The following is a 19,028-nucleotide window of genomic DNA, read 5'->3' on the forward strand; positions in this document are numbered from 1 at the left end:
ATTTTGATTCAGCATAACTTGCATGTTTCTGTGATATTAATGTGACTAACAAAAGACATGGCGAGGAAACATGCAAGTTATGCTCGGTCTTGGGGAGAGTGCATTCCAATGTCTTTCGTTAATCATATTAGCTCTTTAGCAATGATTGTCAGATGAGGTCATAACCAGAATCTTGGTTTGGAATCTTTTTTGTGGGTGTATCCACATAATCTGAAGAAAAATAGAAGAAAAATTAGTTTAAAATATATGGAATGTTTCTAGATATTCATTTTATCGCAAAAGTGATGTCGAGGGTATCATGAATCAACACAAATCAACATGCATTTGTATGTCATAAAACCTTTAATTCTTGATGACTTGCCACTTGAGCAAACTTCCTGATCAAAAGTGGGTAACAATGTCAATGGCTCTGCACAGTGGTTTGATTATTAACAGAAAACTACAAACTCCAACTACATATTGTTGAAGCTAGGCAGCCTATAGACACTCACAGCAAGCTCAAGGTATATACTCTTGTTCCTCAGCTTGGCTGTACTCTCTGAAGTTATGCTGTAGTCCCACCCACAGAAAGCTCTGGCAGTGAAGAAGTTGTAGTGCCGGTCGCCCGTCACAAAGTATTGGCGATAGGCTTTCGACATTCTGCGCAAGAGAGAGAGAGAGAGAGAGAATTTACAAGTGGGTGAGAAATGGCAAAAAATCAGCACAGCATTATGAACTTTACTCAACTTTTGTGATTACATCTAGTCCTCATTGTTACCAGCAATCAATGTGTATGATGTGTGCTGCATACTGGCACAGTGATGTTGCAATTTTAATCTCAACATGAATAATTCACATTGCACTTGGTCCCCTTTGTCATTAGCGCTAAAAGGACATAGCACACACACACACACACACACAAACAAAATGCTAGTGTGCTGATCTAATATGATTTAATCTCATCATGAGTAATCAAGATAGTATTGGTGCTAAAAGAGAATACACTGTAGCATGAGGTACAAATAAGCATGGTGCATTAACAGGTCTTAATGTCACCAGAAGTAAGTCACACAGGCAAAAATGGTAGTGCCATATTAATGTAATGCTTTATCACATAACTTAAAGAATACATAACCACAATGACAATTTCAAAGTTTTCAGAATTTCAACACCTGACTGTTATACTAAGTAAATACTTTTGGGGGTTTTGGTGTTGTTGTAGTTGTTTTGTTGTTGTTGTTGTTGTTTTTGGTACAAGCAAAAACTGCAAATCTGTTTCCTAGCTGCATAAGCTCACAACTTTCTGCATTATTTGCCCACAATGGAAAGCCCATGACCTCTTTTCCATACAGGTATAAGTGGTTTTACTATCTCCTACTCACAGTACACTGTCACATGAATGTGCATGTGAACTTGAATGTGTACATCATGGCACATCACAGGTCCGCCGAGTTTATGCAACAGATCTGGATTTCGGGTGTCAAATTTCGAAAGGTGGTGAGGGGGAGGGGGGGAAGGGGAAAATTGAGACCACCCTTGCTTGCTGCACCCACGACAGAACACTCCGCAGCTGCCAGCCACTTTGTTTTTGTTTTGTTTTGTTTGTCTGTTTTTATCAGCCACCCTTTTTATCGGTCAACACAGAGAGGAGGAAATGGGTCTGGCAGAGTCCCGTTTCCTCGATTGCATCCTGAATTAATCGGAAGTATCAACTTCAGCACGCGGCGGAATCCTCTCTCAGCTGGGTCTGGTAGGAGTGCGCTGATAAAGGGACGAATCATGTCAGCTTCATGTGAGAGTGAGTAACATGTATGATTGTGTCTCATTGCTCATATTTTAAAGAGGAAATTCACTCCAGACATGAATAAGCTCTGAAAGAAAGAGAAAACAATCCCTACACAACGTTCCAAAAATGACAGAAATCGGATAAGGAATAAGGAAGATATGACACTTTAAAATTTCACATTTTTTTGGAAAACATTTCTTGATCAGTCCTAATGAATATTCAAAGGAACGAGTTGATGATGTAGTGCCCTTACAATTTTTCATGTATGTTATACTGTAAAACAAGATATATTCGTGGCATGAAAATTTCGGAGCCGACGATCTTTCTCGAGGCATGATATTTTCGCAAATTGCCACTGGCGTCCAATGCATATTGTGTAGGCAAGAAATTTCACATGCATTTTAATTCCGCAAATTTTGCCGCTCACAAAATTCGCGAAATTAAAATGCACGCAAGTATTCCTCGTTTTACAGTATACAAGATTTTTTTTTTTAAGTCATTATTAGTTAATACAGGTAAAAGTATATTCCCTTACCAAAATATATCAGAGTTAACATTTGTTCCTTTTTATTTTGGGTGGTTTCAAGGCCAAGTTTTATATATTAGGTTGTAATACTAGGCTTTTGTCATTCTTTGTCTAAGAAATGAATAAGAAATTGTGAGAGCAAGACATCATCAACTTGCTGATTTGAATGTTCATAATGACTGGTCAGGAAGTGTTTTCCGAAGAATTTTGAAATTTCAGAATATCATAGCTTCCTTATTTCATATCAAATTTGATCACCTTTGCACTATTCTGCAAGAAATTTTTTCACTTTCTTATGAAATTGATCAAATTCTGGAGCAGATTTCTTCTTTAAATCCAGACATACAAGTGAACTCCCATTTCACAAATCATCTTTGCACTGTAACATCTTACTCCAAAGAGCGTCACTGCGATGTACCTGATAGTGGGGACAGAACAGGAGATCTCAAGTCCCCAATATCAACTTTGATAAGCAATGTTTGAAAAGGGAGGCAAAATTGCACAAAGTACAGGAAAATATTGCATGCACTACAGCTTAAGATTCTCTCATCAGTCATTCTATGACAAAGACTTGACTGGACAAACTGTTTAAAGGGAAACGAAACCCACATTTTCATGTGCATTGAGTGAATGCAGTGATACTTGTAAAACACACCAGTTAAAGTTTGGCAAAAATCTGACAATCCATTCAAAAGTTATTACTTTCCAAAGTTTCGGCATGGATTTCAGCGCTGGATGAGAAGACTACTACAGTGTGGTGTCGAGTATGGAAAATGATAAAAAGGAAATATAATGAAAATACCATAAAATTTCATTTTTATGAAAAGCACACATTCCTTTGACTTGTTACTGACATACCACTATGTTAAGGGTAATATTATTCCCCCTGCTTTGTGAAAGGAGTAAGTCAAGTGCTCTTTGATTTACTAGAAAATTGAAAATGCTCAATTTTCTTTATATAATTTTCTTTAAATCATTGCCCATACATGACATCAAAAAATGTTGAAGTCTTCTCATTCAGCAACGGCGACACCAAAACTTTAAAATTCATAACTTTTGAACAGATTGTCTGATTTTCCTCAAACATCACTGAGGTACTTCTAATGTTGCTGCATTTCATTCACTCAATTCACATTTACATTTGGGTTTCATCTTCCTTTAAGACTCTCTAAGGAGCACATTATGCATAATAGCAAAAGGTTAAGTTTGTAGCATTGTCATAATTTGATTTGTCATGCTGTCAAGTTACAACTCCGTACAAATAAGCAAGGTGAAATGAGCAAGATCTTCTGAGGTTAAGGACTTGCACTGAGTACTCCTACTGTACACTGAGCAACTAGTGCATGACGCCTGAGTGATCTTGAGGTGCACATACAAAGCCAGACAGAGTAAATTTACACCAACCCCATCAGGTAGGACGATTCATGTTCAATATCAACCCTGGCCCCCTGGAGAGAATGTTAGCATGACAAACAATAGAACATGTCTCCAGGAAATCTGACGTGATGTTTATTTGTACATGATGGTGTACCATGTGCACGTAATTCTCTTTAAAAACAGTGGACTTTATTCTGGAATTGATCACAAGGTAACATTGATAAAAAGAGAAACCCAGCTTCCATCAATCAGAGAAGTAGAGACAGCCAGATCTAATATTTCATGACATCAATAAACAATGACATGCACAACTTGTTAGTCTAAGCTAGTATGTTGTCAGTCTATGATGATAATACGTTGTAAAGTGCTGTGGGCACAATATGGTGGAAAGGAGCAACATTTTGTAAGCAACTATAATTAGTCATGCCCTTGGGAGCCGATAGATAAAAATACAAGTTGACTGTTTAGTCATCATCTAAGCGGGATGACCTAAAATTAGACAGATATACAGTATATAAGTATGCAAGAAGGTAGGCAGGTATACAGACAGACAAGCAGGTAGAGATAGATAAATGGAGAGACAGACATAGATAGATAGGTAAATAGATAGATAGATAGATAGATAGATAGATAGATAGATAGATAGATAGATAGATAGATAGATAGATAGATAAAAGATAGATAAATAGATAGATAGATAGATAGATAGATAGATAGATAGATAAATAATTAGACAGGTAGAGAGATTGATAGATAGATAGATAGATAGATAGATAGATAGATAAAAGATAGATAAATGGATAGATAGATAGATAGATAGATAGATAGACAGGTAGAGAGATAGATAGATAGATAGATAGATAGATAGATAGATAGATAGATAGAAAAGATAGATAAATAGATAGATAGATAGATAGATAGATAAATAGACAGGTAGATAGATAGATAGATAAGAGATAGATAGATAGATAGATAGATAGATAGATAGATAGATAGATAAGAAAAATATAAATAAATAGATAAATAAAATATAGATAGATAGGTAGATAGAAGATAGCACAGACAGATATATAGATAGAAGATAGCATAGATAGATAGATATATAGATAGATAGATAGATAGACAGATAGATAGAGACTGACAGAAAGACAGACACACAAACATAGGGAGATATAAGGATGGGAAAATAGATAGACATTTTATTCTTTACAGACAGACAAAGACAGAGGAAAGACAAACCAACAGACAGACAAGAAGACATAGAAAACACTGCCTATATTGTCAGTACACTACATCGACTTTACTCACCATGATTATGCAACATTTACCTTTAATACAAGGCTGACCAATCTTTCTCTTTAGTAAGCAACAGGAAGATTCAATAAATGCTCTCACAAAAATTTTGAGGAAAAAACTTGACATCATACATGTTGTTTATTAAGCTATAATTATGTTCTAGATATTTCTATACCAGACAGCATTACTTTGACAGAATTTGGTGGAAATTCTGAACACTTCTCCGAGAGATTTTTAAACGTGGTTTGTACAGAAAAGGGATGAGAAACAGGAGAGTCACATGCTAGAGTTATGATATATTAGTTTTTGTTATATTCATAATTAAAGATAAAGATATATTTACAGGTTGAACGTTTGAAAATTGATGTTGATATATGATTTTTCTGTTTTATAATGTTGGCAAAAAGGTGCCTCTCTTATGTTTACTATGTCTTTTGAATGTTGTTCATGTAATTTTGTATTGTATAGTTTTCTGTTTTGTAAAAAGCATGTGAACAAAACAAATATCCATGATATGGACAATAAAGACTGAAATGAAATGAAATGAAATAAAATATACCAACCCTTGGGCGATCACAATGAGGATTATAAGGAAGAACCCGACACTGGTGAAGAGATAGGCCAGGGGCATGCTGTAGCTGTTCTTGCCGTCCACGCTGAAAGTCTCATTGGTGTAGTAGCCACAGTAGAGCTCAGTGTCTTTAAACCAACCCTGACGGATGAAGAAAAGATAATGGAAGAGAGAATCCCCACAATCGCCATCGCGAGGGACATCTAAACACTGCTGGTGCAAAGACTACAGGTATACAAACGATTCAGATCATAACAGTTTGTGAGTGAAAAATCAGTTTTGAGCATCAATATGGGTGTGAAAATAATTGCAGGAAAAAAAATATTTAAAAAAAAACCTGAAACTTATGATAAATATGTTTGAAGTGCATTAAGCTGTGAATATATTAATGAATTTGAATTGCCAAAAAGTCTGAAAAGTGGGTTTTCAGCAGCGTGAAAATATCTGAACTTTTAAACTCTGATCTCTCATATCCCTGTTAATCAAATTAGTGTACATTGTGAGCATTAAAGGGATGGTATAATTCCAGTTGAGATGGGGGCTTCAGGTTTCCAGCTTTCATCGTGAGATAATAAGAAGCCTTTTATGAAATATTCAAGAACATACAATTCTACGAGAATGCAAAGTTTATTTGATGAAAACTTTTTTTGAAATGGCGGAGATATCCAAAAACAAGAGGTACTAATAAAAGGTGAGAGCCATCTTTTATTATGACCACTTTGGTTTACTTTGTTTTTTAATGTCTCAGTCATTTCAAAACCGATTTTCATTAAATAAACTTTGCATTTCTCTTAGAATTGTATGTTCTTGAATATTTCATAAGCAGTTTCTAATTATCTCACAAAAAGTTGAAACCCGAATCCACCATCTCAGCCAAAACTATACCATCCCTTCATTAAGGCCTGGATATGGCTTACCGCTCCCGTCAGCAAGTCCCAGCCAGAGAACGTCTCAGAGTGGTTGTAGCGGGCGCTAGGCTGGTAGATGAACTGGGGTGTGGAGATGAAGCCAAGAGAGAGGAAGAAGACAGGGATGTTGAGGAGGAGCAGCCACTTGAGGAGGAGGAAGTAGGAGGTGACGCCGCTGCCAAAGTTCCCCTCGATCTCCTTGATGGAATTCCGCCACAGCTCCAGTGAGTAGGTAAAATCTGAGAGGCTCTCGACGAACGACTCCCATTTCTAGTCGGAGACATTCAAAAGAGAGGCGGCCACAAGTATGGGTCAATGATAAAGGATTTTTTTTTGGTGGTTGTGGTGGTGGTGGTGTGTGGAGTACTGTAAAAGTGGAAATTTTCACTGTGTGGGAATATTTACACATTTAATGCGACATAAAACTTGTGCAAAAATAAAGGCATGCAAATAATTTTGCTTGTTATATGTAATATTATTCAAGTCTTGATTCCGCTCAATTAAAAACATGGGGAATTCATCTAATCTGGTCAAATGCGGAAAAATTACACTCATGAAAATTCACAGAAAGTCCACAGAATCATGAATAGATTACCCCCGACACACCCACTCCATTCCCATTACAGCTTCAGTCGCTCTGGGATTCACCTTTGTGTTCCATAGTCCCCTCGCAATCATTTTAGGTTTTCCTATGTTCTCATCCCAATTCACATTTTTAATAACAAGTCAATAGAGAACTTCCTTGCCCGATCTACATAAGCATACCAATGCCACACCATTCACAGTTTGGCATGCAACTGTTTCATTTGGTTTGTCAGTTCCTCTCCTGATTTCATGGTATTACATTACATGCTCTGTTCTTTTCTCTTTTCCTACTTCCTACAAGCAACTTATTCATGATTCTTACTTCTCATTTCATTGCTCTGTAAGTGTCCTAGGAGTTGGCATGTTGTTTGTATGATTTAGAATTTTAGACTTTTAATGCGTCATGTAGAACATGTGTTCTTTATTGTTTGTTTGTTGACTTATTCATTCCAATAACAGATCAGTGCTTACAAAAAAAGTGTTCAATCAAAATGAAATGAATCACATATATCAAGCAAACAAAATTAGAGTTTACAAATTTGCCATATAAACAGTACGTGAAAATGAAAAAGAAAACAAGAGAAAAGCCTTGAGGCCTCGCATGAAATATTAAAGTTCTCTCAGGTATGAGTGCTTGTAGAGGCACACTGAATGTCATACAATTTCAAACAAATTGAAATATAATTCATTGTATATTTATATATACCGTATTTGATTTATATTCATCCAGTGGAGGCTAATTTTCTCTGTATTTTTATAACAGATGAATAAATAAATAACTAGAAATGTCGTTATGGCGACTGATGCCTCCGCCATAATGCATGATTCTCCCAATAGGTGTATAGTACAATGTCTTCACAATGTGTGATGAGTTTCACATAACTGGCAAAATATTGAAATGACAGGTTTGTCAGAAATATCTTGAATGTTCACTTTCCTTGAACTAGGTTTGCTATATTGTCTAAGAGTGCAGGTTCGAGCATTTGGGAAATTGAGGATTTTTACTTGACTTCTGACCGACCCATTTATAAGTTTATGCATTGAGTAATTTTCAAGGTATGAAGAAAGAGGGTAATTACAGTACAAAATAGATTTTTTTTTGCATTTGAACCTGGCCTTTGACCCTTAACCTTTGACCTTCTGGCTGGAAATTTCCCAGAGAATCTCCATTAGGTAATACATGTATTAAGTTTTAAAACTAATAATGTAAGCATTGCATATGATAGTATATGAGGGAAATAGTAAAATTTTGAGGAGTTGACCTTGACCTTTGACCCCCTGACTATTGACCCATAACCCCTAAATTCCCTAGATAATCCCTGCCAGTCAGCACATACGTATGTACTGAGTTCCATGAAGATACAATGAACCAATTGCGAGAGAAAAGTGAAATTGTAACATTTTCACCTAACCTTTGACCTTTTGACCTTTGACCTTATGACATGAAACTCTCTCTGGAGAATCTTTACACAGTAGTACATGTCTACATTAAGTTTCAAGAAAATATCTTTGGGCATTGCACAGATATGGGGGAAATAGCAACATTTTTAGCATTTGACCTTGACCTTTTGACCTTTGACCTCTTGCCAATGTCACTAAAATCGACTCAACTAATTGCCCCATCATACATCATCCTTGGTCCATGTTTGGTGAAAGCTGCTTCATCCAGTTTTGGGTTATCACATAAACAGATAAATTTTAAGATTTGACCTTGATCTTTGACCTTTGACCTCTGTCTGATTTCACTAAAAAAGCTAATCAAGTAATTGTCCCATCATACATCATCCTCGGACAAAGTTTGGTGAAATTTGCTCGATCTAGTCTAGAGTTATCTCGTAAACGGATACAATTTCATGATTTGACCTTGACCTTTGACCTTTGGCCGATTTCACCCAAAATCTAATCAAGTAATTGCCCCATAATACTTTATACTTGGACCAAGTTTGGTAAAATTCCAGTCAATATTACTCAAGTTATCGCGTAAACGAAAGCAGACGGACGTATGTACGGACGGACGGACAACCCGAAAACATAATGCCTCCGGCACCACTTCGTGGCGGAGGCATAAAAAGAAAGGAAATGAAATCAGAAACTATGTGGTAATATATGTATATTAGAGCCATTTGGAGTACATTCATACTTACATAAGCTAGTTCATAGAACCAGTAGGTGCACAATCCTAGTGATTTCTCTTTTCTTCCACGTGATTCTCTCTTGACTTGCTCCCTGAAAATTTACCAATGAAAAAAGGTGTTTATAAATCCGATCTGCATACGAAAGAAGACTGCTCCCTCAGATTTTTGATTAATTATAAAGCCCTAAACTGGCTACTGTAAAAGTGGAAATTTTCACACATTTTGAGCTACATCACACTAGCATGAAAATAAGAGCATGCAAATTTCTTTGCTTGTAATATGTAATGATATATCATCTCTTTGATTCCGCAAATTTAAGACATACACAATTCAATTTACCAAACTGAGAGAAAAAAAAAATACTCCAGTGAAAATTTCCGCTTTTATCAGTAACTTCTAATGCAGTTTTGAGCAAAATTTAGTACATTAGTAATTTAAAAATTCTTGTTTGATTTAATAGATCCCAATTCGACTGACAGCCTCGATATTAAACATAAATAATCGGCCAGCCATACCCCAGATTTCAATGTTGAAAATATAAGATTTCACCCTTTACGTGAATTCAAACCAGCTTTACCATAACTCCTTCCTCAGTCACATGACTATCCATTAATCAACCACACATTAAGCTTGGGTAATCTTGCCATTCATCATGCTGTCATCTCAATCAACTGTACATTTGGTACACATTTCACCGTTCAGCATACAACTATGTATATAAAACACAAGATTTCACAATAATTATGTGCATGTATGTCATATTCATCATATGTCATAAAAGTGCAGATTGCGTCAGTAGCGTTTGTTAGTGTTACTGTACTGCTACATTTTAGCATCATCTCTCATGCCTTTTTATAGGGCTTTAATCTACCAATCTCATTCTCTTTCATAATTTATATCAAAACACAACAATCAGTGGCAGATCCAGAGGGGGGCACACCCGGCGCGCGCCCCTCTTTATTTTTGGTTTAAAAACAAAAAGAAAAAATGGGGGGTGCTTACGCCCCCCTTTAATTTCGTAAAGGCGCCACCCCTTTACGGAATTCCTGAATCCGCCCCTGACAATCACTGATAACATTAATTTCATTAATATTACCCTGTATATGTCCTTTAACTTTCTGTCTGCCTTCAAAACAATCAAGCCACAAATTGCCCTGGGATATCCACTCCAATGGCAAAACTTTACAAAAACCTAACATAGCTGTATTTAAAAAAAAAAAAAAAATGGAATATAGAAAGAACAGGGAACTCAATTCCACTAAACCCACTCCTAAAAAAAGAAAAAGAAAGGAAAAATGCATGAAAAGCTCTGTTGTAGGCATTTATGCAATTTTTTAAGAGTACAAATATGCTTTCTACTATCAAAGGACTTCTTCATTCACAACTTTATGTCGAGCTAACATGGAAAGACAACTCCACTGAGCTGTGTATTCTAAATATTTACATGTACATGTGTATAATATTCATAAGGGGATGAAGCATGATAATTGAGAAGAGAGACACAATGTATTTCTTCGTGATTTAGCCCAAGGATGGTTGATTGGGAAATGCTATTGAATGGAGAATAGCTGGCTGTCTGGCACCAGAGCATAACTCAGCCTGAAAATGCAATTGTGCGGAAACTTGTTGTTATTTCTCGTTGTCTCTTGTAACATTAGATTTACCTGATATATCGTTTACATTGTTTGTGTACAATGTAAGCATCCATTGCATAATAATAATAATAATAATTGCATTTATATGGCGCTTCATACTGACGTTTCTAAGCGCACTTTGCTACTCATACAAATAGATTAGAAAACACAATAACATTAACAAAATCAGCATTAACAGTAACAAAAGAAGAAGAAAGAAAAGAAAAGAAAAGAAAAATACATGTGATACAATGGTACAATAATTGATAACTGTGTGCGCCTCCAGGAGAAAAAAAAAAATTACAACTGATTAAACAGTGAGTTTTAAGAAGAATTTTAAATGATTCGACAGATGAGGCATTCTGAATATACAGAGGGAGTTTATTCCAAAGAGTGGGAGCAATGGAAGAGAAGGCTCGGTCACCATAACGGGTTTTTGTACGTGGGCCATGAAGTAATTGGAGAGAGGAAGATGAACGGAGGGGTCTGGCAGAAGAGGAGGAGCGGAGAGAGACTAGGTTTTGAAGATATATGGGTGCAAGATTACGTGTGATTTTGTACGTCAGAAGTAGGATTTTGAAAGTAATACGGGAATGGACTGGAAGCCAATGTAGTGAGCGGAGAACAGGAGATATATGGTCATGTCTCCTACTAAGGGAGACTAATCTAGCGGCTGAATTTTGGATACGTTGGAGAGGGGATATGTGAGAAAGAGGGAGGCCGGCAAGGAGGGAGTTGCAGTAGTCCAGATAGGAGGAGACGAAGGCATGGACGAGCCGCTCAGCTGATGATTGATCAAGCAGACGCCTGATCTTCCCTATTTTGAAAATACCCCATGATGCAGACTTACAAATGTTTGTGATATGGTGTTTAAGAGTTAAGTGTTTGTCCAAAGTAAAGCCAAGGTCTCAAACACAGTCAGAGACCTTAATAATCCCATCCCGAGTAGTTAGATCTGGTAGAGGAACTGTGCTCCTAAACTGTGATGAGAAATGGATGAGTTCAGACTTGTCTTCGTTCAGACGGAGTCTGTTGGCAGTGGACCAGGCTTTGATGTCGTTGAGACATTCTCTCAGTGAATTAACAGCAGCAATCCTATCGCCAGGTGACATAGTTATGTAAATTTGAGTGTCGTCAGCATACATAGCGTAGCTGACTCCATGATGACAATTGATGATTCTGGTGAGTGGACCTGTATAGAGGAGAAAAAGAAGGGGGCCGGCAACGGATCCTTGCGGAACTCCGCAGCTGATAGGACTAGGACGTGAACAGGTCCCATTGATTAGGTCCTAATGATTATCACCCTCTGTGTGTATCCACATATAGAACATGAATGCCAGTAGAAATGAATGAGAATGTCTCAAATTCCTCCACAAAGAGCTGCTTCGCATATATATATATATATATATATATATATATATATATATATACATATCATATACACAAAAGGGCCTGGAATTTAACCCGTTCCACACTGAATTCTGAAATGCCCACAGACTTAATATGCAGGCCACCAGGTTCCCGTACAGAATGGGTTAACACTGCCAGGGCTGAATGTACAATGTAGATATTTGTCTGAAAATGAACATTTCTGAAAGAAGCGTGCCACAGAAATTCTCAGGCATGCAGAAAAAAAAAAGGAAGAATAAATAAAAGAACTATAGGACAAGTGGAAGGGTTAGGCCATAAATCATTGTTTATGCAAAATCAATGCATAAGATATAACTATGACGAGTGCCTGGAAACCCATTCTGACGATCCAACTTGAGGCGGTACAATTCATCAGCATTTTGAAGTTATTCAAGGACATAAAAGTGTATACCAAATTATCATGGCACACTTGGCCTGGATGACAGAGCAGGAAAGACAGAGAAAAGAAGCTATATTCAGCAAAACCCATCACATCCCTAAAAAAAAAAAAAATCTGCTGAAGAAATTATTATCACATCGTCACTTAACTAGCATCTCAGAATTGCACTGCTACTACCGGAGAAAATTAGATGGAATTGTTTCAATTAATCAAATCTGTACAAAATTGGAAAAAAGCATGGATGATTTTGCCAAAATGAGAAAGAATCAGGAACTTGAAGCTTAAAAATGTCGTGCAAATTTACGACTCAGTTGAGAACTAAGAATTAAAAGGTGTTTATAAATGAAGCACCTGAACCAAACAATTTAACAAGAACAACAAATTGTTCAAATAAAAGATTTAATGTTTTTGATACTCTTATGACACAGTACTGGTTAACGATAGTAAAAAAAAATGTATATAATATAAGATACAGCACAAAACCACACTAATGTGGTTTTTGGAAATTGATGAGATAAAGTAGTCATATGCACATAGTTTATTATGTTGTCCAATAACATCTGCATCTGGACAAACACACATTATTTCTAGGCTCTGTGGGATATGTATTGCCTGCCTGGGAAAAGGGTACCATAGTACTGAACATTCCAAAAATCGAATTTTGGTTTGTGACATAACTTTACAGACTTTTGAAAGCTCTGTCATGTGATGTAACCATCATCCTTTTGTGATTTTCCAAGCAAGCAAGCCTTAGAGCCCAGGCAGGCGATGATATCAGTATGTAATATATATGTTGTTTACAAGTATGAATTAGTGTACATGTGTGTTGTATGTACAATGTATATGCATATGTATCATATTTGAATTAGTACATGGTATGCCTACCAACATAATCACAGTATGGTAGTTGTAAGAAATATAAACCTTTCCTGTTTCCATTACTTTTTTTTGTCTCACGGTAATAATCATCTGTAGTTACTTTATGAAAAGCTATATACCATGCATCAATTTTTTTTTTTTTTTTGCAGCAAGTCAAAAGGTTCTTGCAGGATGAAAGAAATTTTATCATGTATAATTTATATTTCATGAAATGAGGTTATACAAGGTAAATGAGCTGTACAGCTCACAAAATGAGAATATACATGAGCTGCAGAGCTGTATTAGCTTTAGAATGTTAGTAAAGTTATGTAACAGGTTGCTTATGAATGATTAGAGTCGCCTTGATAATGTGATAATTTGTACAGCATACTGTGCAAAGTTCCTATTTTTTCTGTTCATGAAATGCCATGTATATTTTCTCATAGGACATCTCTACGTAACTGTGATGGCAACTACAGGGAGAAAAGAAGTTCAATATACCTTGTTTGATTTAAGAGAGAGAGAGAGAGAGAGACATATTTTGACAGTTTTGCGATCAAAAAAAGGAGGGAGGCTGGATTTGAACAGTGGGTGTTGACACAGTCATATGACCATGGCAGCCATTTTGGGGTTGTTGTTGTTTTTTTTTCCTTATGATAAGTCCCATTCAATGCCACGCTCATTTTCAGAGAAATGTGAGTTTCGATTGTATTAAATACAAACTGTAGTTTGATTGTTAATTTGTTTACTCAGTTCTCTTATATTATTTCACTGAAACCAATATTCCCCATCAGGTAAAAAGTCCCTTTTAATGATAATTACATCTTTTATTTGAGTTTAACACTTAAACATCATACAATGTATATCAGGGTTACCTCTAAATTAGCAAGAGGGTGAATATATGACACTTGTGATTGAGTGAATAGCATGTATAACCCTACCAGGATGTTGGGTTTTACAACACTACATACAGATAAGATAAGAGGTGATTGCTTGACAGTATACAATACAATCACCATCATAGCACTAGTTAAACATCGTAATCAATCTTACCGGGTTACTGTTTAACTCTAGTACTCAATGAGATCACATAGAAAATACAGGTACACTGTTTGTATGTAGATTCAAAGAAAGAATCATAGGGTGGATTCCCCTTGTCTAGACCCTTGCTCTTTCGTCGATATCATTGCTTCATTTGATAAAAAGAGTTAATCAATTTCTTGGGTAAACACTGTATGGAAAAACTGAGTAATATCACAGCCACACTCTGTGACAGATATCCATTTTAAAATGCGTACAATATAGAGTACAAAGGCAAATCATTGCAGGAGAAAACACAGGAAATTTACATTGACATGTCAAGATATAGGAATGATTGTGAGGGAATTTTCACATGACCAAATGGACAATTACTATCTAGCTAAGCTCTAAAAAAGAAAACAGACAATACTACACACTGAGTTGAATACAACGAAGTGTACCGTGCAGCATACGTTTGTACAATGCATTGAGATTTTGCTGTTGTCAAACTACAATGCATCGGGTGAGAATCATAAGGGTGTTAAGTTGAACACTAAATCCATAGTGTTCAAGGCAACTTAACAGCCTTCTCATTCTCAACCAATGAATTATGTATGCAACTTCTGCATTCGTACAGTAGTAGATTTTGTTCACAATGAGCTATACATGCGTTACAATACATCTGGACTCACATACAATAAACTTATGAACAGCAAGTTTAACACACACAAAAAAACAGAACAATTAAATAAAACAAAATTCTACCACACATGAATGTATAAAAACAACTGAAGATGGTGGAATCATATGCCACGATATATATTGATTTCATTACAAACTACCTAAAACTGATGACACTATCTCATCCCAAAGTACAAAGACCCGGAACATCGACAAAACTTTGCAAACACTAGTTCTTCAAACTAAACGTGTGCTTTAAATGTCAAAACTAATGAAATAATGCGAAGATGTGTAAACAATGAAAGTCAATGGAAAACCCCTGCTTCAGTTTATTGCTAGGCAGACATGTCTGCTGCAGGCCATGTCAATTAGTACTTGATAATAGCCATATTGTGATAAATGTAGTTACCATGACAATAAGGAAAGCAATAGTAAATCAGCTATAATAAGATTCTTTGATGGTTTGCTAAACTTTCTGTGAACCTGGGCAGTTGGGATTTCATACTGTCACACAACTTTATAGTCAGCTCCTACCTGGCAAGAATGAGTTTTGATATTAATTTCCTATTTGCACAGGCAAACCGCCAATCTACGACAAGGATTCTTTTTAACTAATCCGCCCTTAATGCCATATAGTCATTGCAAAGTTATGACTTGAATGCAGAGGTGTGATTCACTATCATGCCTTAGAGTTTATGGTATCAGATTTGATGTATTACGGTACAAAGTTTTGGTCATTTCCACATTATTTTAATGGCCTACATGCTTATATTTGTCAGTCCATACTGACTGCATCTAATACAGGATCTACACTGATGTCTCCAGAAACAAGCAACCACCCCCCCCCCCCTCCAAAAATTAAAAAAAAAAATCCCCTTTTCTGCAAAGACTGGATCAGTATTATAGCACAGATAGCTTACAACCTCTAAATTAAGTAAAGACCAATCAATTTCTCAGAATACATTTTACCACTTCCTCATCGATGACAAAACAAACGATGCCCTTTTGTCAAAAAAAATGACAGCAGGGTCAAATCTCACAAAAAGGAAAAATGTTGAAACCTTACACAGGTATTTTTTTGTTTTGTTTTTTGTTTTGTTTATTTGTTTTCTATAGGACTGAAATTCACTTACAATTTGCGTAAGTGACTCAATATTGCATGTCAGGCCTTATGAATTTTTACAGAATCATTTTAAGAGTGTATACATGTACAATTTTGATATTATTCTGTATTTGTAAATACAATGTATATTTCATTTTTTAATGGTTCAATGGCTTCACAAAATTGTGAAATGTAGGCACATTTGACAAATTTAATAGTTCAGTGGATATTTCAGAGCAACAACAGTGTACCGTTTCCTGAAAAAGTTACCCTTTTGAACATTTTAAAACTGCATGCTACAATGAAATACAAAGTACAATCACTGCAGCTATCATCATGGCGGCTATACACTAAACTGCCTTGCACAAGGCATACTGCTGGAACACTGTGTAGGCACATGAAAAGTGCTATGGAAACACATAGGAAATATGCATGCAGCCACCCAAGAGCAAAATACAGAAATGGAAATATTCAGTAGACGGGCAAAAACTTATGCTGCAGAGAAAATGTTAAACACCTAAATATACAATGTTATTTTTAGGGTGATTATGACATTTTCCGGCAAATATAGAGTTTATTACTTCCTGTCAGACTTTGACATACTACAAGCAGAAAGGTATTTGTGTTTTTTGTGTTTTTTTTCTTTTTTGTGTGTGTGTTTTGTTTTGTTTTTTTGTCTTTTGCATGGGAGATTAACGGATGTTATATAAGTTCATAGATGAAAACCACAATAGTTGTTGTTGATATGAGGTCTAGTGACCTTTGCCAGGCAAGAAGCAATCTTGCGCAAAGAAATTTTGAGAGAGCAAGGAAAAGATATTGTAATATTGTATATAATGTTATAGGCTTTTGTTTTGGAAATATCAGCAGCACCAATCACTTAACGAAGGCAAACAGCATCAATAGTTTTTTCCTACAACTAGTACTACACAAACTATGGCAGCCACTAGATCAGCGGGGCAAAAATCTACAAGAGGTTGAACATACCTTAATCGTCTCCTACAACAGGATGAACAAAATCAATATCATATCAGGCAAAATATATGTCACAGCACAGTACGGTAAATGTCATAGCATTTAACAATCAATGCCTGCAAATTGTAACGGCATCATGTCATGTATAAAATAGACAGTCAGAAAAGACTTAAAGGACAAGTTCACCTTCATAAACATAAGGATTGACAAAATGCAACAATATTAGAAGAACACATCAGTGAAAGTTTGAGGAAAATTGGACAATCGATGCAAAAGTTATGAATTTTTTAAATTTTTGTGTTGGAACCGCTGGATGAGGAGACTACTACAGCTTGTGAGTCATATGCGTACAACAGTATAAAGAAAATGTAAAAGAAAATTCAACATATTTTCACTTTTTTCGCATAATAATAGAGCACTTGACTTGCCTCTTTCTAAAGGCAGGGGGAATAATATTATCCATAACATTTGTCGGTAACGAGTCAGGGGACTGTGTACTTTTTTCAAAAGATGGAATTTTGTGAAATTCTCTTTATATTTTCCTTATATTGTTGTACGCATGTGACATCTAAGTTATTCATACACTGCAGTAGTCTTCTCATCCAGCGGGTACTGCACAAAAACTTCAAAAATTCATAACTTTTGAACGGATTGTCTGATTTTCCTCAAACTTTCAATGATGTGTTCTACTAATATTGCTACATTCTCTCAATCCTTATGTTTATGAAGGTGAACTTGTCCTTTAATGAAATCTTCAAATTGCCACACATCAGCTCATAGACAAAAGTTGGCATTTAGTTTTACTGTGAATACTTGACAAATTTACAACCTCATATTATGACAATGTTCCTTGATTAATAATATTGGAGTCTTTTTTTTCATTTCACTGTATTTTAGCGCTTCAGCATCTGCAAACTGAATTAGGGCAAAAGGAGATTTTTTTTTTTTTCAGGAGTAATACAAATATTCACTCGAACATACATTTGTGACTTCACAATGCAAAGTTGGTAAATATTTGACTCACCTGACACGTCTCCTGGTGTCGATGGTACCGGAGATCTGCCGGATGGTATTGCGGCGGCGTAGGGTGCCGCGGGAGGTGCCCTCCGTCAGGCTGGGGTTGGACAGGATCTCGTCCACCATCGTGTCCAGGTTCACATTCTCATAGTTGCGCCGCGTGGTGGAGCGCGTGCGTCGCAGTGATGCCGTGCGGCTGCGCTTGCGCTGCGGGCGGTTGCTTGATGATGAGTGGTAGGACTTCACCCGGCTTAGGGTATGTCCTGAAAAGTAAAAGAAGGAAATAACCAGTTAACAAAAAAAATAACAATAAACCCTTGTAGACAGAAACAAAAATAGACTGAGAGACTATATTCAATTACAATATAAATTGATATCAAGACACATAATCTATCCAGTGTTCATTACAGGGAATAAAGTTACGTCTTATTTCCCTTTTATGCAGAAAGAGACAAAAAAAAAGGTAGGGTGCTAAGATTAGGCAATCAATGTTGAACATCTACACATCAGAAGCGATGCCCTGAGCCCCTTAAAGGGATAGTACAGTATTAGTGGAGATGAGGATTGGGCTTTTAACTTTTTGCAAGATGCCAAGAAAACACTTATGATATAGTACAGAGCATACCATTTTAAGAGGAAGTCAAAGTTTATTTGATGAAAATTGGGTTTGGAATGACTGAAACATCCCAAAACAAAGTAAAACAGAGCGATCGTAATAAAGTGTGGGTCCCACACTTTATTAGAATCGCTCTTTTTTGGATATCTCAG

At 36.2% G+C, this 19,028-nt stretch overlaps 1 protein-coding gene across 1 annotated transcript in view; it reads right to left on the reverse strand.

Moving 5' to 3' along the window:
* LOC139721999 (transmembrane channel-like protein 7) overlaps positions 1-19,028 on the reverse strand; it is a 51,759-nt gene that overhangs the window by 19,723 nt on the left and 13,008 nt on the right. The window contains exons 4-8 of the mRNA XM_071633325.1: positions 18,268-18,523; positions 9,173-9,254; positions 6,453-6,713; positions 5,528-5,676; positions 492-639 (exon numbers count right to left, since the gene is read on the reverse strand). Of these exons, the coding sequence (XP_071489426.1) occupies positions 492-639; positions 5,528-5,676; positions 6,453-6,713; positions 9,173-9,254; positions 18,268-18,523 (896 nt within the window). The remainder of the gene's footprint in view (positions 1-491; positions 640-5,527; positions 5,677-6,452; positions 6,714-9,172; positions 9,255-18,267; positions 18,524-19,028) is intronic.

Source organism: Diadema antillarum, unplaced genomic scaffold (assembly GCF_040938485.1).
Source record: "Diadema antillarum isolate AM-2024a unplaced genomic scaffold, OU_Dant_1.0 scf00000154, whole genome shotgun sequence".
Lineage (NCBI taxonomy): Eukaryota > Metazoa > Echinodermata > Echinoidea > Diadematoida > Diadematidae > Diadema > Diadema antillarum.